This window comes from Oryctolagus cuniculus, chromosome 17 (assembly GCF_051225735.1).
Source record: "Oryctolagus cuniculus isolate XC-2025 breed Fujian yellow rabbit chromosome 17, ASM5122573v1, whole genome shotgun sequence".
Lineage (NCBI taxonomy): Eukaryota > Metazoa > Chordata > Mammalia > Lagomorpha > Leporidae > Oryctolagus > Oryctolagus cuniculus.
In genome coordinates, this window is record NC_142883.1 from 38,158,227 (window position 1) to 38,180,312 (window position 22,086).

Genomic DNA, 22,086 nt, shown 5'->3' on the forward strand with positions numbered 1-22,086 from the left:
GGTGTCACAGGTGGTGGCTTTACCCACCATGCCACGACACCAGCCCCAGAAAAGTAAATTTTATGAGGACTTTGAAAACTCTAATAGAAGTTGAAGTATTTTACATGTAATAAAATCGACCAGTGCCGCGGCTCAGTAGGCTAATCCTCCGCCTAGCGGCGCCGGCACACCAGGTTCTAGTCCCAGTCGGGGCGCTGGATTCTGTCCCAGTTGCCCCTCTTCCAGGCCAGCTCTCTGCTATGGCCAGCTCGTGCAGTGGAGGATGGCCCAAGTCCTTGGGCCCTGCACCCCATGGGAGACCAGGAGAAGTACCTGGCTCCTGCCTTCGGATAGACGCGGTGCGCCGGCCGCAGCATGCTGGCTGCAGCGGCCATTGGAGGGTGAACCAACGGCAATGGAAGACCTTTCTCTCTGTCTCTTTCACTGTCCACTCTGCCTGTCCAAAAAAAAAAAAAAAAAAAAAATCGAGTTAACCCTATGACAGCCATGTAAGGTGTTGCCTTACATCTTGTGAAATTGCACAAGACTTAGGCAAACTCCTGTAGTAAATAGTTTTGAGACGCCTATCCTGCTAGTTCTTTTTATCTTTTCCACATTTATAGAATTCTCTCAGGTACCTAGTGACCACTGTCCCTCTCAAACTTGCCAAAGGGCAGCAGCTGAAAAATTTACTTCTCCCAGGGGACCTTGCATTTTTATAGCCATCAATTGTACGTAACGTGTAATTACAGGTGGCAGCAAGCAGGCCTTGGAGACATCTGTGAGCCTGGCATCCTGAAATCAAGCGTCTAGACTGGGGAATGCTGCTGCTTGCTGCCCCCCCAATTCTGACAGAGCCACGCTGCGGCTCATTTGTTCACAGGAGGCCACAGCAGGAGTGGAAGATGCTAGTACAGGGACCTCCGGAAGTCTGATTAAAGAGTAGTCATTGCCCAAGCAGCTAAGAAGGCTATTCTCAGAAAGGCGGACACCCAGAGCTACGCAGAGTAGGCGTTCCCACCCTGTGCTTACTGTGTCTAATCTGATCAGCTCTCGCGTGCGCAGACGCTGCCCTGCTCGGAAGCACCGCTTATTTAGTTGGGTCAGGAGGACCCAAACCTTCTGGGCACAAATTATGCTTTTGTAGCAAACAGCCTCTAAAATGTTTCTCAAACTATTTATAGCCTAGAAATACGCTATCCAGTAAAATAGCCACGAGCCACAGTTTAAACTGATCGAAATAGAACAAAATAAAATAAATTCCATGCCTAGCTACATTTCCATGTGGGTCGCGGCTATTGCACTGCACAGTGGAGATCCAGTGTGGCTTACGCACTTCTTTGGGCAGTGCAGCAAGTCTAGAAGAGAATGCCTTCTAGTCTTTGGTTTTTTATTTTTTTTAGGGACCCATGGAAGTCCACACTTCCTCATTCTGCAAAGGCATCAAGCACCTCCTCCCCACAAGCATTTAAGCAGTCAAGAACTGGCTCACTGACCTCAGCACGCTTCCCACTTTCCTTAATCCCTAAATCTTTACGCCTCACACTCACGGGGAGCCCACGCCACTCCCCGTTCCCTGAAGGCAGGATGCTTCACATCCCCCTGGCCGTCATCCGTGAACATGGCCCGCTCCTTGTCCCTAGCCGTCGCTTGTTCTGAAAGCCGCCTTCTGCTGCGTGCCCAACAGGCTGGACTCTGGAGAGGGATGGAGCTATTTGTGCTGCTGAGTCATGGAACTGACTGGGGAAGGACTTGGGCGAGAAGCAGCAAGGAGGCAGCACACAATCACTCCAATTCGAGATCTGGCTATTTTCGGGTTGGCGTGTCAAAAAATGCGGCACTACACGAATGCCCAGGACAAGACGCTTATCCGAGGCAAGACGTGAACTCGTGTTTTACCCCGAGTCGTGTTTTGCGTCGCTTTCAGAGAAAGGTTCACTTTGCCTCATTTCTAAAGCTCTGTTCTCTTCTTAGGAAGGCAAAAATAAGTCTTTCCCTCCTGTGCCTTTGTAAAAAGCTCTCCCGGGGTGATCACCCAAGTGCCTTTGATGTTATATTTTTATCTGGGAAGCAGACAAAACTTTTAGATAGTCCAGCCCCCGCAGCGTGACTCCGACTCGGCTCGGCCAGCGCCGATCTGGAGCTGGCGAGGAGCTCGGGGTTGCAGATGTCGGGGGCGGCGGCGCACAGCGCGGCTGCTCGGCCTCCTCCCCACCCCCGACTGGGCAGCGGCGACGAGCCGGGGCCCCTGGGCGTCGGCCTCCCGGCCGCCCCCGGGCTCGGCTCACCTGCCCGAGGCGCTGCCCAAAGCCAGCTGGCAGCGGCTTGCTGGAGCAGCGCGGCGCGGACCTCAGGGGAAGACCCGCACTCGGAGGGGCGCTCGAGGAAGCCGCGGAGGCACGGGCTGGGGTCTCGCAGCAGGCGGAGACGGCCGTGAGGATGCCTCCTTCTGGGTCTCGGACCGGACACCGCCCGTGTCAGAGCGGCCGCAACTCACTCCGCAGCCGCCTGGCACTTCCCCTGAACTCTGCGGCCGGGCGCCGAGGGCCGAGGGCCGAGGGGGAGGACGAGGGCCGGGCGCCCGGGCGCTCACGGCGGGCTTCACGCCTTTGTGCCGGGCCGGTTTTCTGAGCCCCGATCCTCTCACACCCCCAAAGTACCCCAGTCCCCTACACACACACACACACACACACACACACACAGCACCCCCTCCTCCAACCCGGCTCAGGGCCACGACGTAAAGTGGGGAAAAGGAGTCGTAAACACGTGACAAGCCAGGAGACGGCAGCCGGGACCCCGGACCCGAGGCGCTCCCCGGCCGCCGCGCACGCGCACGCGCGCCGCCCCACGCGCCCAGCGCCCTCCTCCCCGCGCCGAGCGCCCCCCCGGGAGCCGGCGGCGGGGCGCAGGGAGCGTGCGCGCGGCCCGCCCCGGGCGCGGGCGGAGGGGCGGGGGAGGGGCGCGCGCGCGGCGTCCAGCCCGCAGAAGCCGGGAAGCGCGCCGGAGGACGGAGCCCAGGCGCGAGTCGGCGGAGCCGGTGAGGAGCCTGCAGGGCTGGGGCACTGGGGGCGGGCCGGGTGCGACCGCGCGCCGGCGGGGCTGGGGGTCCTGGGGGAGCCGGGACCCGCGCGAGACCTCCGTCTCTGAAAACTTTTGTGCCGGCGCCCGCACCTGCTCTGCTCCCGGGCGGTTCTCCCGACCTCTGGGGTGGCGCGAGGAGGGGAGGCCCGGGCCCTCCGCAGCGCCCTCTCGGCCCGGAGAGGTCCTGGCTCGCCGGCCCCGGGCGCGCCCCCGGCTGCCCCCCTCGGCGGGTGCGGGGCGGCCTCGGGACTCCGCACCCCACGCTCGGTCGCCAGCATCCTGGTTCCTGACCCTGGCTCTCGGCCCGGCCACGGCCTCTCCCGCCTCACCCCGCCGTCAGCATCCTCGGGGCGGGCGCGGCGGCTTCTGGCATCTCCCACGGCTTCTGGTGCGCACTGGTGGAGGGGCGCCCTGCCTGGCGCGGCGCCGGGTCCTGGACGCGCGGTTTCTCTGCGGCGGGCGATCGGTGCTAGCAGCGGTCCTTCCCCGCCCCAGCTCGGGCGCGAAGCGGGGTTGTGCGTGTGAGAGGGGAGCTGTGTGCGTGGCCGCCCGAAGTGGATTGTATAACTACATTTTATTTCGGTGGATGTTGCCAAGGGTGCCAGCCAGTGTTATGGTAACGGGGCATCCCGGAGGCAAGGCAAAGGGGAGTCGCTTGCAAATACAGTTTTCCGTGTAGGGATTTTTTTTTTTTTTAAAGAACCTCCCCTTGTACTTTCCATGCGGCGGGACCTCAAGGCGTTTGGCTTGTGTGAACTCGTTAGCCGTCCATTACAGTTTTCTAAGAGCCAGGTGGAGAGCTTCGCCGTCGCGTTTGACGAAGGAAGAGCGAACTTTACTCAGGGAAAGGACTGTGGGCCCAGAGACTGAAGCCAGGGCTCGCGGGTGTCCCCAGCCCGGACGGCCACTGTGCAGGGTCAGGGTGTGTGTGGGGGTCCCCCCTGCCGGGTCCGGGTCTGCCACGGAGACTCGGGCCAAGTCCCAGCCGCGGCCACGGAGGTGCCGCTTCTCGGGGCAGTTGCGGGAGTGTGTCTGGAAGATGCGCTGCGGGTCGTGGGCGCGCGAGGGCTCCGGGACTAAGCGGCCGCCCTCCTCTGCCCGAGACACCTGAGCATGGCGCGCGGGAGCCGCACCTGGCGGGGGAGCGGATTCCCGGGAGCAGGCAGGCCGAGGCCGCGCGCGGCGCCCTGACACGCGGGCCCGGCTCCTGCCCCCGGCTCTGACTCATCTTCTGACGCTTGGGGGAGGAGAGATCGGCGCTGGGTATTTTTGGCTTTCCCCCATAAAATGGGAAACAGTTGCCTCGGTCCCGAGTCTTGAACGGCGTCTCGGCGGGCTTCTCGTCGGCAGTCCTCCTCTTGGCTGGCCGCAGGTACGCTGTCTGTCCTACTCTGCAGTGGCCCCAGCGTGTGTTCGTACTGGCCGGGTGTGGACGTCTGCGAGATCCTTTAGAGCCTGAGCAGAAACGCGGACGTTTAAAAGATGAGCTTTTGGGGGGGGGGGGTGGCTGGTGCTTTCCTTTGCATTTGGAGTTTTGTTTTAAAGGCAAGGTGGGTTCAAGTGCTTTTTTTGTTGATATCATGAGAAATGTGTCATTCATTCTCTATATAAAAAAATTAAAACTTTACTAATAAGGTTAAAACCTTTTAGGCATCTTTCTCAAAAGTAACTGCTTGTGCATCCTTTTAGACTTTTCACAGCATTTTCTTAAATGTCTGCACTGACTTTTTTTTTTTTTTAAACTGCAATTAATTTTTAGATTGAGTGGCCCTACTCTTAGAGATTGGCTTGTGTTCAGAACAAGTGGCATTTTTTTTTTTAAAGTAGCACGCAGGATGCAATGTTCTGTTAACCCTGACAGCATGCTGTGTTGCTTAGGCCATCGGGCAAAAATGACCTTTTCTTAAACAGCTTCAGAATCATTGAATCTTTGCAGTCCTGGGCTTTCCTCTCACATGCAAATACGAGCTTCTTGGAATTGCTTAGAGCCAATAGTGGTGTTGTCTTTGCTTGTAAGGAGGCATGATAGGGAGTGGAAGGCAGGGAGAGTTGCTACCGCAACGGAGGCCTGGGTATAAACTTACAGAGCTAACATTTAAAGTGGCAGCTTTATTATTTACAAAAGCTTCCGTGGGGTGAAGACGAAGAAAGCAAAGTGTTGATGTGGGCACAGCTGAGAAGAGTCACTTCAGGAAATGAGTGAAAATAAAATTCACATCAGGGACGCGTGGATTTGTACATTAACCGGCAGCTGTGCTGAGTACCAGGGTAAGAGGCAAGTCAGGCCCCTGACCGTAGGAAGGGGGCAGGCTAATATGACACTCAGGGAGCCAGTGCTGCTTCCTCAGAGTGGCCAGGATTGTTGTCCTGGTCTCCGTTCCTGGAGAGCAACAGTAACGCTTTTCCTTGTGGACACAGGTATAACACAGATGGGTACCTGCTCAGTCGCTTTAAAGAAAACACAAGGATGGCCATCTCCTCCTGGCCTAGCTCCCCAGCACGTGACCTGGCCAGTAGCTACCCTGAGTCGAAGGAAATCTCTTCTTTTTCTAAAGTTTTTATCTGCTACAATTAAATCTCTAAGCATGCTAGTTTTAATTTGCTTGTTTTTCACCTCTATGCAAATGGAATCAAAATAGGTGTTCTTTAGGATTCTCCTCCTTTTGAGTCACCCTCCCACACACACACACTTTTTGTTTACTTAAATTTCTTCAGCGTGCTGTTTTTGAAGATTCGGCTGTGTTGCCTGTGACTGTAGTTCACTATTGTATGACCATGCCACAGACTGTCTATTCACTGTTGATAGACATCTGAGTTATTTCTGGTCTGGGGCAATTATGAATAGTTGTGGGCCGCGTGGGCGCATCCTCAGCTTTATGAGTTGATGCCTTTTCTCCAAAGTGGTTGTCACCAATTTACATTCCTTCAGTGCTGTCAGCCTTGGATGTGTGATCTCACGTCCTTGCTCTTTGCCCGTAATGTGCTTGGGTATTCCGTGAGTGACTAAATGGACCTCTGGCCCATCAGGTACCAGTGTATTTCAGTTTAAGTTTAGTTATATGGTTTGCACCAACTTCACCTCCTAACACCAGGAATGTGTTTCCCCTGTCTTTGGTTGGCAGATATCTAATAGATTCTTTACATTGGTTTTTGTTTTGAGTAGTGATAGGGTAATTTAAATATGCAAAGTGAAGTACTAAATATAAGTGTTTTGTACCTGGAAACCTTGTAGCGGTCTTGAGTGAATCCTGCCTCCGGTGAATTACTGCCTCTGCCCAATCCTGAGTGTGTACCACAGTCAGTGTGTGAAGTGCACAGGGACCCAGAGTCCTCATTACAGAACCTGCGGAGGTCAGGGCCACACACTGCACCTGCTTATTCACTCAGAGACAGACCCTGGCTACTACTTCTCTGGGTAGTTCCAAAATAATCACATTAGCCGCATCCTCTTTGCTACAGAACAGACAGCTCTGATAATCTTTAGAATGTATATTTATCTAAATCTTCCTTTGTATGCAAATGTAGAGGTGGTGTAGAGGGAGAGAATTTCTGCTTTCTGAGGAGTTGCCGACTTTGAGTGCCTGTGTTTAGTTTTGCTAGCTGGATTTAAAGCCAGGCCGTGTGTGCGGGAGGCGGAGGGAGGATGAGGAGGCCACCTGGGGACAGTTGTTAGATTCCAGACTTTGCTGAGTATCTTTGGTGAACCCACACTGTGTGCCGGTAGAGCAGAAGGCGCTGTAATCCTACAGGTTTACCAGATCCCTTCGGGGGATCCTTTTTCTTTCCTGGAAGGATGCTGGAGTGTGAGATCCACAGTTCCTTTTTATTTCTTCCGTGAGGCATCTTAGAAAATGGCTACATTACTCTCTTGTCAGTGCTTACTTACATGTCACAAATACTTTTTTGCTTATTATGGTAAAGATTTTTTTAGAACCTCTAATCAAAATTTTAAAAACCCCATATGTGTAAATTAGAAGTTTTCAAGAAAAGATACTCAGGGGCGAGCATTTGGCGCCGTGGTTAACACGCCTCTGGGGACGCCCACCTCGAATGTCATGGTGCTTGGGTTTGAATTCTGGTTCTGCTCCCTAGTGCAGCCTCATTAATGCACACCCTGGGAGGCAGCAGGTGAGGGCTTAAGTACTTGGATCCCTGCCGCCTATGTGGGAGACCAGTTTTGAGTTCTCGGCTCCTGGCTCTGGCTTGGCCCAGCCCTGCCTGTTGTGGGCATTTGGGGAGTGAACTAGCAGACAGGAGATCCCTGTATCTCCTGCTTTTCAATTAAAAAAAAGAAATAAAAAGACACACTGTGAGGAGGATTAAAAAGTGGTGTCATCACCTTTCAACTGCGGTGACAGCAGGGCTGGTCCTCTATGTGTCTGATACCTCCTTGGTCTTCCAGTGGGCGGACCCACAGAGGAGCCTCATGGCCCCACAAGCTGCAGGGCAGGGGCAGCATGAGCCCCGGGGAAGAGCCGGGTGTGACCATCATGGTCGTGCCCTGGTGTGGGAGTACGTGGCCCATGCAGCAAACCTTGGCATTTTCCATTCTTGACCTTAAACTACGAAGAGTGACCTCCCATTTGGCTCCAGCTGCTTTTCCACTCCTCCTGCCCTCGAGATCTCTGGACGGAAAAGCTCTTTAGAAACTCATGTGCAGCGGCTGCCTTTTTCCCAGGACAGTCTCGGCATCAATGGCCTGTGGCAGGCTTTTTGACTCCTTAGGTCTTTGAGTTTGTGGGTAGGGGTGAGAAGCCCCTTTGACATGTAGGTGGCAGAGAGGTGGTGAGTGAGGCACCAGCCTTCCTGGCCTGGGAGAGAGACCATGAGGTGGGTTTGCTTGAAGTCTAGAGGAAGCACTGGTGAGAACAGCAGTGCAGCATTTGTTACTGTAAATGTGAAATCAGGATTTATAATTAAGAATCTGCTGACGTGGCTGTTGTACTACTCTGGCGTCTGCCAAGTTCTCTCACCAAATCGACTTGACTCGTTGTTCCTACTCCTGTGTAGGCTGCTGCCAGACACAGGCTAGAGACTGAAGAGGGGTCTTGGACTGACAGCCACTTGCAGTTAATGTTCTTCTTCTTTTTAAAATATTTATTTATTTTTATTTATTAGGCAGTTAGAGGCAGACACACACACACACACACACACACACACACACGAGATACTTTCCATTCTCTGATTCATTCCCCAGATGGCTGCAGAACAGCTAGATATGGCTCAGGCCCAAGGCAGGAACCTAGAACTCCATCCAGGCTTGAACCATCTTCTGCTCCTTTCCTGGGCACATTAGCAGGAAGCTGGATTGGAAGTGGGAGCAGCACTCATATGGGATGCTGGTGTCCCAGGTGGCAGTTAAATCCAGTGTGCCACAGTGCTGAGCCATGAAAACATACACACACACACACACACACACACACATTTACATAATGATTTAGTGGTTTATTTGAAAGGTAGAGTTATAGGGAGAGATGGAGAGACAGATCTTCCATCCGCTGGTTCACTCCCAAAATTACCACAATGGTTGGGGCTGAGCCAGCCCAAAGCCAGGAGCAAGAAGCTTCCTCCGGGTCTCCCACGTGGGTGCAGAGGCCCAAGGACTTGGGCCATCCTCTGCTCCTTCCCAGTTACATTAGAAGGGAACTGGATCAGAAGAGGAGCAGCCAGGACATGAACTGGTGCCCACATGGGATGCTAGCGTTGAGGGTGGCTTAACCCACTGTGCCAGAATGGCGGCCCCAAGAAGATAATATTTTTAAAAATAAATTACATTTATGGAGTTCCAGTTATCTTCTGGGAAATTAAAGTAGATGACATTTCTCTTGTGCTGGCTTCTACAGCACATATCCTAAAATTGGAACAGTATCCGTCTTCTCCCAGTAGCATCTTAGTCTTACTTGTCAGTTCCTCCTAGAGGTGCTTGCTAGAAATGTGAACGCCCAGGCCTTCACTCGCGGAACTCCATTAGGTCTGGGGTGAAGTCTCAGCGTCTGCAGCCCAGCAAGTCTCACGAAGGCTCCGCTGGCCACACTGGAAAACTGCGTCACCACTCCAGGATGGTGTGTAGCTCGCTAACTTCAACTGAGCGTTGACAAACTTTCTGAAAAAGGGCCAGGTCGTAAGAATGTCAGGCAGTGGGCCCCATGGTTCCGTGACAACTGCTTAACACTGCCAGTCTAGCACAGAAGGGTGAATGTAACGAATCAGTGTGACTGTGTCCCAGAACAACTTTACTCATGAACACTGACATTATTTCAAGTTCATATCATTCAAATGTGCCATGACATACTATTCTTCTGATTTCTCTTTTAGTCATTAAAATATATATACATACAAACCATTCTTAGATCATGGGCAGAACAAAAACAAGTGGTGGGCTCGCACTAGTGCCAGTGTGGCTGAGACTCAGTGGTTAACTCCTGACTTGAACAAAAAAGAGTGATATTCAGAGGCCACTGCATTCTAAGATTTGTTTATTTGAAAGTTGGAGTAGGGACTGGCGCTGTAGCCTAGTGGGTAAAGCCACTGCTTGCAGTGCTGGCATCCCCTATGGGTGCCAGTTCGAGGCCTGGCTGCTCCACTTCTAATCAGCTCTCTGCTTTAGCCTGGGAAAGATGGCCCATGTGCTTGGGTCCCTGCACCTGCATGGGAGACCCTGAAGAAGCTCCTAGCTTTGGATCGGCACAGCTCCGGCCGTTGGCAGCCATCTGGGGAGTGAACCAGTGGATGAAAGATTTTTCTCTCTCTCTGCCTCTGCCTCTCTGTAACTCTGCCTCTAAAATAAATAAATCTTAAAAAAAAAAAATAAAGTTGGAGTGACAGAGATCATCCGTCTACTGGTTCACTCCCCAAATTGCCCCCCACCCTGCAACATCCACAACTGGGCCGGGGGGAAGCCAGGGGCCCAGAACTCCATCTGGGTCTCTCAAGTGGGTAACAGGGGCCCAAGCACTGAGTCATCATCCACTGTCTGTCTCCCAGGATGTGTTAGCAGGAAGTGGGATCTGAAGCAGGGCAGTGGCACTCTGATACCGGATGCAGGCCTCACCAGCCCCGGCTTAACCTGCTGCATCAGCCATACACCTGCCAGACTGCATTCTCTTACAGTATGCGTAGTAATTTAGGAATATTTCAACAGTTAGTAATGAAGTCTTCTAAGAACTGTGTACCTTGTCTTACTGTATTGTATGACAGTATTTTTTTAGGAGACAAAGCCAAGGGACTGACTTTGGAATCCCTTGCCTTTTGACCCCGTTCAGCCGAAAACTCGATTCCTCCCTTTGCTGTAGGGTGGGTCAGAGTCAGAGCTGTCCTCAAAGAGGGGTAGGCCTGCATGGCAGGGGTATGTGGCTTCATCCAGCAAAGCACCCTGCCCAGAAACTAATGGGTAACCACAGATGCTTTTGATTTATAAAGAGAAATGGGAGATGAATGTATTAATACTTTACAAATGAACTTAATTGGGTATTTAAAAGAAAAGTGGAGGGCCAGTGCTGCAATGCCAGCATCCTGTATGGGCACTGATTCGAGTTCCAGCTGCTCCACTTCCTATCCAGCTCCCTGCTAATGCACCTGGGAAAGCAGTGGACGAAGGCCCAAGTACCTGGTGCTCACACCTACATGGGAAACCTGGAGGAAGCTCCTGGCTTTGGTCTGGCCCAGCCCTGCCATTGTGGCCATTTGGGGAGTGAACCAATGGGTGGAGCTCTCTCCTCTCTCTGTTTCCCTGTCTGTCTCTCTGTTAAAATAAATCCATCTTTTTTGGAGGGGGTGGCGAGTGGAATTGGGCCAGGTATATACTCAGGAAAATGTTGAAGCTCACTGTCCAGTGTTCAGGATTTTGAGGTATCTAGTGTTACGTCAAAGGGTGATTAACTCCTAAGTACTGAGCTAGTCCTGTGAACTTTATTCTTTTTTACAAGTTCTTTTTTCGTCTTCCTTCAATGATGAACTTTAAGGACTGGTGTATTTGCAAGAGGACCTGAGCTTTCTGAAGTGTCCCAGTCCTCCTTGAGAGGGCAGCAGTGACTTGGGTAGCTCTGAGGCCAGTCCACACCTTCCTGAAGCTCACTGCTGACGTGGGGTGTTCTTCTCAGTACTTTGCCTGTAGATGTCCTGACTTATATAAATCAAAGTTCCTTATTTGGTTAAACATCTGTGACGCCCATCTATCTTGGATCACTTACTCCAGGAAGATTTTAAACAATTATTTATGTTGGCTCTTGTTTGGTGCAAACTAGAAGTCATTTTATACAAGTTTAAATCTAATTGTGGATTTAGCAAGATTTTCTTGGTTAATTTTTTTTAAATTATTTGTTTGAAAGAGTTTTTTTTTTTTCCTTTATTTATTTGAAAGTCAGAGTTACACAAATAGAGGAGAGGCAGAGAAAGAGAGGTCTTCCACGTTCTGGCTTACTCCTCTATTGGCTGCAACGGCTGGAGCAGCACTGATCCGAAGCCAGGAGCCAGGAGCTTCTTCTGGGTCTTCCACATGGGTGCAGAGGCCCAAGGACTTGGGCCATCTTCTACTGCTCTCCCAGGCCATAGCAGAGAGCTGGATCGGAAGTGGAGCAGCCGGAACTTGAACCAGTGCCCATATGGGATGCTGGCACTGTAGGTGGCGGCTTTACTCGCTACACCACAGCGCTGACCCCAGATATAGAGATTTTCTAAATGCTCGTTCACTCCCAGCAGTAGCTGGGGCTGGGCCAGGTGGAAAGCAGGAGCTGGGAACCCAGTGTGGGTCTCCCATGTCGGTGGCAGGAACTCGAGTGCCTGAGCCATGACCGCTGCCTCCCGAGGAACTGGAATGGATCTGGGACTCCAGTCCAGAACTCTGCTATGGGACATGGGCACCCCAAGCAGAGCAGCGTCCTAGCTGCCACACCAAACACCCGGCCCTCTTGGTTTCATTTTATCAGACGTTTCATACCCAGAGACCATCTCATACCACTAACATTTCAGGGTTTTGAGAGATTAATATCCAGATTGTAGATAAGGCACAATCAGGCTGATCGTATGTTCCCTAATTCCTTTCCCTTTTGTCTTTTTCCCCCAGTGCACTGTGTGTTTGGTAGTCTTTAGATCGGCTGATCTGTTGTGGTCAGATTATATGACTAAATTAACAAAAGGACAGCTCGGGGAAGGAGAGTTCTGGTCCCAGTGGGGTTACTCATTTTCTGCCGGACTCTGGGAAAGCCTCTTGAACTCCATTTGCCTCCGATTCCCCATCTGGGAACTGCAGCAGTGGAGTGATACTGATCTGGGCTCTGAGAGCCGAGCAGGCCCTGGCTTCACCAGGACAGGTGCTGGCGTTTACTTTCAGGCAAGTCCACTGGGACAGAATAAGGCAGAGGAGTGAGCGCGGCACTGTGCACCCTTTGTGTGTGTAGATCACCTGGGATAACTGCAGAGTTTGTAGGTCTCGGGATAGAGCCTGAACATTGCATTTCTGCCAGGCTCCAGGTGGTGTCTGTGCCGCTGGAAGTTGGGTCACACTTGGAACTGCAACTAAGGAGGCAGCGCATTTTACATTTTTCAAGTTTTATTTTTATTTGAAAGGCAGAATGACATAAGTCTTCCATCTGCTGATTCCCAGATGCCTGCGACAGCCATGCCTGGGCCAGGCTCAAGCCAGGAGCACCATCTGGGTCTCCCATATTGTCGGCAGAGATCCAAGTACTTGAGTCGTCGTCTGCTACCTGTCAGGTGTGCAGCAGTGGGAAGCTGGGTCAGAAGCAGACACAGGACTCAGCCCCAGGTGATGCAATATAGGATGTGGGCACCACGGGTGGCGGCTTAACCTGCTCTACCACGACTCTACCACGACTCTTGGACCTGGCTGCGTATCTTAGATGGACTGTAAAAGTGTGATAGTACAATTTATGACATATCTCTAAGAAACAACTTAGTTTTTCAACACTGTGGACTGTTTACTGTTCGACTAGTCATTCAGTTTACCTCATGTTAGTCTCTTTTTAAAGATTTTTTTATTTTTTTGGAAGTCAAGACTTAGAGGGAGAGATCTGCTGGTGCATTCCCCAAATGGCTGCTGGGCCAGGCCCACGCCAGGAGCCTGGATCTTCAGTTAAGTCTCCCACATGGGTGGCAGGGCCCCAGGTACTTGGGCCTTCTCTGCTGCTTTTCTCAGGCCATTAGCAGGGAGTTGGATTTGAAGTGGAGCGCTAAGGCTTGAACCAGTGCCCATATGGGATGCCAGTGTCACAGGCGGCAGCTTTACCTGCTACACCACAGTACTGGCCCTGTTAGTCTGCTCTTGTTGTCATTTGTCTTTTCTATATTTCTTTCTTTCAAATGATAAATATCTTAGCACAGAGTTATATATCTGTTACCTGACATATTTTATAATCACTATTGCTGCATAACACAATTCCAAAATGTGGTAGTGTCACGTAACTATTTGCATTGTGCTCCTGTAGGCCAGGAATTTGGGCCTAATGTAGTAGGGACAAACTTGTGTTTGCTTCACACTGGAGTCTGGAGTCTCCACTGGGAGGTGCAAAGCCTGGGGGTGACTTGGTATTTGGGAACTGGAGTCATACTGAGGTGTTTTTACCCACATCTCTAAGTAGTTGATCTTGGCTGTCAGCTGGGACCTCGGCCAGTCTGGTGACTGGAATACTTACATAGGGTCTTTCCCACTTGGTAGTTCTGTTGGGCTAGTTTGTGCTTCCTCAGATCATGGAAGCCTGGCCGAAGAGCAGGTCCCAGGAGAGCCAGGGAGAAGTTGTGAAATGATTACCCTCTGGCCAACCAGGCCTCATCTGCTGTGCTCTTGAGGTTGAGGCAGTCACAGGTCTCTCCAGGGCGAAGGGGAGGGTGCTCACCCCACTCCGGTGGGAGGAGTGTCAAGGTTACGTTGCAAGAACGTTATGTGGGATGGGAGGTGTTGTCCTGGCCATCCTGGGAAAAGCATCCTGCAACAGTCCACAACATTTTTTTTTTATATATTTATTTGAAAGAGAGAGGGGTCGGGGAGAGGGAGAGGTGTGTTTTCCCTCCACTGGTTCACTCCCCGAATGGCTGCAGTGGCCAAGTCTGGGCCAGGTCAAAGCCTGGAGCTTCATCTAGATCTCCCTTGTGGTTGCAGGGCCCCAGCACCTGGGCCATCCGCTGCTTTCCCAGGCATATCAGCAGGGAGCTGGATCAGAAGTGGAACAGCTGGGACCTGAATTGGTGCCAGTAAGGGATGCTGGCGCTGCAGACAGCAGCTGAACCCTCTGTGCCACAGCACTGGCCCCAATCCACAACATTTTGCATAGTGGGCATATCACATGAACTCAGTACTTCCTGTGTGAATGAGTGTTAAGTACCTGGAGTACTGACGTGAATGAGGACTAGATCCAGTCCCAGATGTGAACAGATTACTCCAGGGTATGCAGAGATGCATGTCTTACTCCTGCTCCCAGCATGGACGGTCTGTGTGCTTACATAAGCCTAAGCCGCTTATGTCAGCACAGGGTGTGTTTCCATGTTCATCAGGTGGGATGCCTGTTGTCTTTGGGCTGTGGCCTATTCTACATGCAGCAGCGAGCTAGAGCTTTACAGTGATCAGCCGCGGATAGGCTTGGGCATATATTTCCCGTGGCTGGTGGCCCGTGTATGGACATCAAGATGGGCCGTCTGCCTAGATCCAGGTAGGCAGTCGCTGCACAGCTGTGTGTCACAGTGGGAAGCATCTGCAGCAGAGCCAGAATGGTGAGCGTCTCTAACTGTATCCACATTGAGCCTCACCTCCGAATGCTGTCATTACCTGTTAACCAGTGTGGTGGGAAAGGCAACACTGGCCTGTCCTGCAAATGTACAGGTGTTTCAGGTGACTGAGAACAAACTGAGAATATCTATTTAGTTTAATAGGAATACAGCTCAATAATTGCTTTACTTTTATATTTATAAAAAGATTTACTTATTAACTGAAAGGCAAAAAGAGGAGAGAGGTCGATCTTCCATTGCTGGTTCATTCCCCAAATGGCCACAACGGCTGGGCTGGGCTGAAGTCAGGAGCTTCCTCAAGGTCTCCCACGTGGTTAGCAGGGCCCAGTACTTGAGCCCTCTTCCACTGCTCATTAGCGAGGAGCTGGATTAGAAGGGGAGCAGCCGGGACTTGAACCAGTGCCAGCCCCCTTAAATTTGATTCCTTCATGTTATACCAGAAAGTGATTTTTCCTTAATGAAAGATTATTATATTGTGGGCCGGCGCCGTGGCTCACTAGGCTAATCCTCTGCCTAGCGGTGCCGGCACACCGGGTTCTAGTCCCGGTTGGGGCGCCGGATTCTGTCCCGGTTGCCCCTCTTCCAGGCCAGCCCTCTGCTGTGGCCAGGGAGTGCAGTGGAGGATGGCCCAGGTGCTTGGGCCCTGCACCCCATGGGAGACCAAGAAAAGCTCCTGGCTCCTGCCATCGGATCAGCGCGGTGCGCCGGCCGCGGCGGCCATTGGAGGGTGAACCAACGGCAAAAGGAAGACCTTTCTCTCTGTCTCTCTCTCTCTCACTGTCCACTCTGCCTGTCAAAAAATAAATAAATAAATAAATAAATAAAAAAAGATTGTTATTGTTATATTGTGATTTTATTTTTAAGAGTGAATATTTTAACTCCCCCCCCCCAGTGGAACACATCTCTGACTTCATGAGGAAAACAGTACTTATTTATGACAATGTAGGCTAAAATGCTTCTCTTTTATAGAGTGACTTTAAGGTATCTTTTTCCCTCTAAGAAAGTACATATTTACTTCCGTGGAAGGAGAAAGTGTGATTACATAAGCTTTTCAGATATAAAAAGTAACACTGTAGGCCTCCAATGTATACTCTGACCCCTGAAATTCCTAAAGCTAAAAATATTGTAGTCAGATCATCTTACAGAGTCATCTGTAACCCCACTGTGGCCGTTTTCTGCTTGTTCAACATGAGAAGAAATAGCGGTCGATGGGATTTCAGTCCTCTGCTGATGCTGTTAAAACCGCAGAATAGAAGGCTCCCCGGCGGTTGGGAGTCATTGCCCCAGGTGTGGTGGATGCTGGTGCTGACACCCCAGGGGCTCACTAGTGCAGGCAGCAGCCAGTCAGCATTAGCTTAGCTGTTACTGAGATTACAGGCCCCTGGGCAGCTGCTCACCCCGCAGAGACGAACACCATCTTTGGCAACATCTCTGACAGTTAACAAATACTGCCTGCACTAGTGAGCGGTGCTTCCTCCGAGAAGTCTATGCAGCTGCCAGAGCAAGCGGAGAAGCGGGACACCATGGACAGCGCCATGGACCGTCTTCCTTGTGCGGCCAGGGGAGTGGCCTGCTCACTCCGTGCCACACCCTCTTTGATCCTTCAGATAAGGGTCCCGCTCTCCTGACACATCTCCTGAGTTGATTTTGATGCACCAATGATACAACAGCAATTAAAAAAAAAATCTTTACCAGATCAGGTTCTGCTAACCTTAGACTTGAACCACACTGGGGCTTCTTACAGTGCCTGTCTGGGACTCCCTGCTGCGGTCCCTCTGCTGTCGGGAGGGCTGTGGCAGTTGCTCCCTATTCTCAACACCAGGTAAAAACTGCAGCAGCTCAGAGCACCTGGGCTGTCTTTTCTGTAAATAGCATCTGAAGCGTGTTCTTCCGAGGCAGATCCAAGACCCCGCTCGTGCACTGCCCTGCCGGCTTGTGGTCTAACAGTGCTGCTAAGGCAGGTCATGAAGACATGGCCGCCCTGCACACTCACGGACAGGAGCAGCGTGTGCACTCCTTGGCTTTTTCCTGGTTTAACTGAAACGATGTCCCCCTTTCTGAGCCTTGTGTGTTTCAGACTGTGGTGAGGGTCAGGAGTGCTTGTCCCGGAAGTAGCCGTAGTACCTGTGTCCTCCCAGTGCTCTCGGGCAGAAGTTGCTTTTTAAAACTTGGGCCCAGCTTTGGCGCTTGAAGCAGGCTTGCTGGCATGAGACTGACTAGCAGCAGCAGGGGTAGAGCATCCTGTCTGTCTCACTTGGATTCTGCCCTGGGGACTCACAATCTGTCTTCCCAGCAGCACCACATGCCCTGTCACCACTCAGCGAGTGAGAACGAACAGAAGAGCTGTCCCGGCCACCCATTACGCACCGGGGGCCTTGATGAAGACCTTTGTGCTGGGAGAGGGGGCAAGCAGCTTCCCTGTAGGCACAGGGATTCGCAAGGATGAGGCCCCGTTAATTCGACAACAACTAGATAACCTACTTGGGAATCTGATTAGCATCTTCCAGATTTTCCACATGGAAGACAAAGCCAGCAGAGTGTGAAAGCCTAATTTTGTGTTTATTAACACTATGACTCTGCTTTTTAAACTGCTGGGACTCTGCCAGGGAGGACTTGGAAGGGACAGAGCTCTGCTCTGCTGTAGGAAAGGATGTTGTCCTCTAACGGTTTCTGCCCTTTTGGCATCTTATCCAACACACACCTAAACCTCTTCATGGTGCAGTTTTCCCTGTGGCATTACAGTCCCCAAAAAGGGGTAAGGAAGCTTCCTGCAAAGACTTGGGCGCTGCTGGCACCAGCACTCTTTGAGTGTCTGTCTGGAAGGGATGGATTTGGGCAGTGTCCCACAGCACCCACCTCTGCAGCAGCCGCACACCCCACCCCAGAACTGCTCAATCAGAAACTTGGGGGTGGGCCCAGCAATCCCTCCAGGGACAATGTCGTCATTGTCTTGACAATTTTCTTTTAAAAATTATCTTAAAATGATCTAGGAAGGTGTATGTCTGTACAGAGACCTGTACATGAACCCTCACGGCAGCTTTTGTTGGAGGAGCAACACTGTGTGTTGACAGGTGAATGGATAAGCAAGATGTGGTCTATGTTGAATGGGGACAAAGGAATGGGTTTTAAAGGAACAGGAGGAGATTTTAAGGGGTGATGGCTATGTTCATTATTAGAAGAGCATGGTGTCTTTATAAAAGGCTATTTCAAAAAGTTCATGGGAAGATGGAGTGAACATGTGTATTCTGGTGCAAAAAAGTTTTGAAATCCTGCATACTGTTTTCATGTCATGCATTTTTCCATGAACTTTTTAAAGACTGCTCATTTTGATGTCAGAATTCATCAAGCTGCACATGTGACCAAGCTGTATGTCAGTTTGTACATTGTTACAGCTGGCAGAAAGTAAAAACCTAAGTGTGGTGGCTACCTGGGCAGGGCGAGAGAGGAAGGCCTGTAATGACGTCTCCCGGGTGTTCACCATATTCCTACACAGATGAATTAAGAGGGCTGGGGTGGAAGACAAAGCGGAGTGGAGAAAGTGTCAGATTGTTCTGCGCACTGACACCAGTCATGGCTGTAGCAGCACCTGTAGTGTTGCTGTTCCTGAAGTGTCCCGACACGCAGGTACAGAGACGCCACGCCCACAGCTGCTGACTCACTTCTTTCCTGGTACAAGACAACACCTGCCGCCTTTGCCGCTTAGCCTCTCTACCCACTGTGCTATCTGGCCCAGTCCCTCCCCTGGCTGGTTGACTATGGGTACAGGAAGAGGCTGCAGCTCATTTTTCCATGTCTCACAGGAACCGCGAGCATCCTGCAGCACCTTACGTTGCATCACTATGCTGTGGTCTCTGAGTCACCGCCTTTAAAAAAATTGTTATTGCCAAAACTGTATTTAACATGGTTTATGTAACGAAAAGCTGAGACTTAGGTGGACATTTCTTGCTGGCACATTCTTTAGATGTGCATACGAACTGTTTAGCTGACCTCGTATTTCCTAGTTTTCTTCCAGCCTGATTTAGCAGTGAACACCTGGGATCAGTTCTTTTGAACTCCCTGACCAGCTCTGCCCACACTTCCTTGTCTTCCTAGATCTGAGACTTGCTGTGTCCTCCGTAACCGGCACTGCTCACTGAGGACTTTCTAGATCCAGACCAAGGGCCAGAGTGTTCACCGGATACCTCAGCAAGTGAGTAGCCCCTGTACCCCTTCTCCGTGGCACCCGGGGGCGGTGGTCTCCACGTGACTTGGCAGTGAGGGGAACAGGGATTTCCTTTTCTGTTGTTGCTAATACACACAGGTGGGTTAACTGCTAAATACATCTTAATTCTAACTCATGGAAGGCCAGTGGGATTTGTTCTGGATTTAGAATTAGAGGAAGGCAAAGTTCTCATTTAGCTACACGTAGGCTCAGGTCAGATCCTCATTTATCTTAATTTTAAGATCCTGGCCCTTTCAAATGGTCTGGGTACAGGGACGCTGCCCAAATCCATCCCTTCCAGACTGTACCCATGGCGGTGCCACAGCACAAATGTGACCTAGCTTCTCTGCAGCTGACCCAGTTCCCTTTTCAATGCAGAAGGGCAATTCATTGAATCTGTTACCTGGTGTTTGATCATTTTTAATACCTTTTTAAGTAAGCTCTCTGGGTCTAGAATGAGTTTTAGGGGAACATCAGAATTTTTCTGATCAGAGACCACCTGCCCTGAGTAAGAGCCAAGCCCCTGCGACGTTTCTTTCCTTTTCCAAAAACAGCAGATGATTTCCGCTTGGAGCTCTTTTGCTTTTTAATAGTCACCAGAGAGGCAAGTTCTACGCTGATTGTACACGCTGGCTTCCTAGGCTGTCTGCATCCTTGGAAGGATGTCCTCTGTGAGACTGCCTCCTTCCCATTTGACAAACCCCACAGAAGGCTGTGATGAATCACTGCCATTTACAGCTCTGACACATACCTGTGTTTTGCAGGAAGGAGGCTGTAACTTCGGATTCCTTCGTGAAGGAAAACCACACACTCTGGTCTTGGCCCCGCCGACGATGCAAGTGTGACTGCTGGCATCTTCATGAGCTCCAGAGGTCACAGCACGCTACCGCGGACTCTCATGGCTCCTCGGATGATTTCCGAGGGCGACACAGGAGGCATTGCTCAGATTACCTCCTCTCTCTTCCTGGGCAGAGGCAGTGTGGCCTCCAACCGGCACTTCCTCCAGGCTCGTGGCATCACCTGCATCGTCAATGCAACCATCGAGATCCCCAATTTCAACTGGCCCCAATTTGAATATGTTAAAGTGCCTCTGGCTGACATGCCTCACGCCCCCATTGGACTGTACTTTGACTCCGTGGCTGACAAGATCCACAGTGTGAGCCGGAAGCATGGGGCCACGTTGGTGCACTGTGCCGCAGGGGTGAGCCGCTCGGCCACCCTGTGCATCGCTTACCTGATGAAATTCCACAACGTGTGCCTGCTGGAGGCGTACAACTGGGTGAAGGCCCGGAGACCTGTCATCAGGCCCAACGTAGGCTTCTGGCGGCAGCTGATAGACTACGAGCGCCAGCTCTTTGGGAAGTCGACAGTTAAAATGGTACAGACACCTTATGGCATAGTGCCAGACGTTTATGAGAAAGAGTCCCGCCACCTGATGCCTTACTGGGGGATTTGATGCCACCACAGCCCCATGAGCAGTACCAGCATCTGCTACACACCATCTGCTCTCCTCATCATCTTTCCTTTCAAATGGTTGACTTTTGGTTCTCCCTCCAGTGTTTCTACACTATAGGTGTTCAGGTTTATTTTAAGAGACAGGGAAGGGTGGGAATAAGGGGAATGCATTCATTGCTAGTAACATTTTTAAAACTAGCATTTTGGAATAGCCTTTATGAAAATCTTTAACTGGCTTTTAATCATTTTTAACAATTTAAACAGTTTAACAAACTGGTTCTGCTCTACCCTGAATTTCATACCTTTTGGCACCATGGCAGGTGCAGGAGGAGCTCAGTGCAAAAATCACTTTGGGTCCTGATTAACCCTTTAGAGACAAGCTTTGCCCAAGGCTGCAGACCAGACAAATGCTTAGGGAAGATTAATACCAGCTGCTGTCTCTACTGGATTAGTCCTCTTCTATACTTTCACCTCTATGATTTAGTGACTCTGTAAGTTAAAATAAATAAGCCTTTATTATTTAGTTGTTAAGTAATTACAATGAAGTCTGCTACAAAGATCCTCTTGGAACCAATGTGCCCCAGGATTATATTAGCATTATTTTTAATAAATATATCTGCTTACCATACTAGGATTTTTGCTAATTAAGATTCTTTCCAGTAACTGTGACATTTGATAATGGCTCTGGGGACAATTATGAATGCTACTTAAACTAGATACCACAGCTGCACCACGTCGACATTTCACATTCTTGCTGGTACTAGTACAGAGCATACCCCCTGAAAAAACACCCTGCCTTCCGTTCTCTCGGTAAGTGGAGTGCACTGAAGCAGTGAGTCCACCCATCACAGCAATCTGTTTTTAACACCAGGGGTGCCCCTGCTTGACCACGTACACACCCCCAAGTGCCCTACACCACACCTCACTGTAAGTGATAAGCAGATAACAACAGTGGCTGGTCAGTGGTGGGACGACACCCAGTTCCCTGCCCATTCAACTTGGCAGCCTGACCCACCGGGGCGGGGCAGACACTGAGTGAGCCTCGTCTCTACTCCGCGTTCCTAGGAAACCACAGCGAGTTTGTTTCTGGGTAAGAGAGCCACTTGGAAGTCTCTCCATACAGTTGGTAACAGCAGTTCCAAGGCTGTAGATTGCTTACTCACAGAATCGCTTTCTAGCCTTTCTGGTCTGTTTGGCAGGAAGCCGTAATACACCAGTAGCTCCATACTTAAATTGTGTCTTCCAGATTCTACCTGATCCACAGCAATGGTTTTCCATCTGGACTCTACCTTTTCTTGCGTTATACCATTTGCCTACTTTTAAAAGCATGCTTCATTATTGTCTAAGTAGGAAAAATGAAATGAAATTGATAACAGTGTCCATGGGAAATCAGAAGAACCAACAAACGCAACATCAGCACATGATCCAAACAGTCCAGAGACTGACTTCATTAGTATGAAGCCAGCCGTTTACATCTGTAGTCTGAGTGACAACCTGAGGATAATCATTGTACTACATGAGAAGACACCTGGTGATGGGTGTTCTTGATTATTAAAGAATTTCCTGTGGAAATCCTGGCACTGGGTGTTCTTAGCATCTGGGAAGCCTCACACCGTGCTTTGGCCCCTGTTCCT

General features: G+C 50.8%; 1 protein-coding gene across 2 annotated transcripts; it reads left to right on the forward strand.

The window, feature by feature from the left end:
- The first annotated feature begins 2,960 nt into the window (after positions 1 to 2,960).
- Positions 2,961 to 21,080, forward strand: DUSP14 (dual specificity phosphatase 14). 2 transcript variants are annotated; one of them, XM_070061050.2, is made up of 3 exons: positions 2,961 to 3,016; positions 18,889 to 18,985; positions 19,762 to 21,080. In XM_070061050.2, exon 3 carries the CDS (start codon positions 19,857 to 19,859, stop codon positions 20,451 to 20,453), a length of 597 nt encoding a protein of 198 aa, XP_069917151.1. In that variant the 5' UTR covers positions 2,961 to 3,016; positions 18,889 to 18,985; positions 19,762 to 19,856; the 3' UTR covers positions 20,454 to 21,080. The 2 variants fall into 2 exon arrangements, with proteins under 2 accessions (XP_069917151.1, XP_008269377.1); XM_008271155.5 differs by lacking the exon at positions 2,961 to 3,016 and adding an exon at positions 4,302 to 4,432.
- Positions 21,081 to 22,086: the final 1,006 nt, after the last annotated feature.

What these genes read in the sequence shown, in the direction of transcription:
- DUSP14 (XM_070061050.2), top strand. Translation starts at nt 19,857, where the DNA reads ATGAGCTCCAGAGGTCACAGCACGCTACCGCGGACTCTCATGGCTCCT.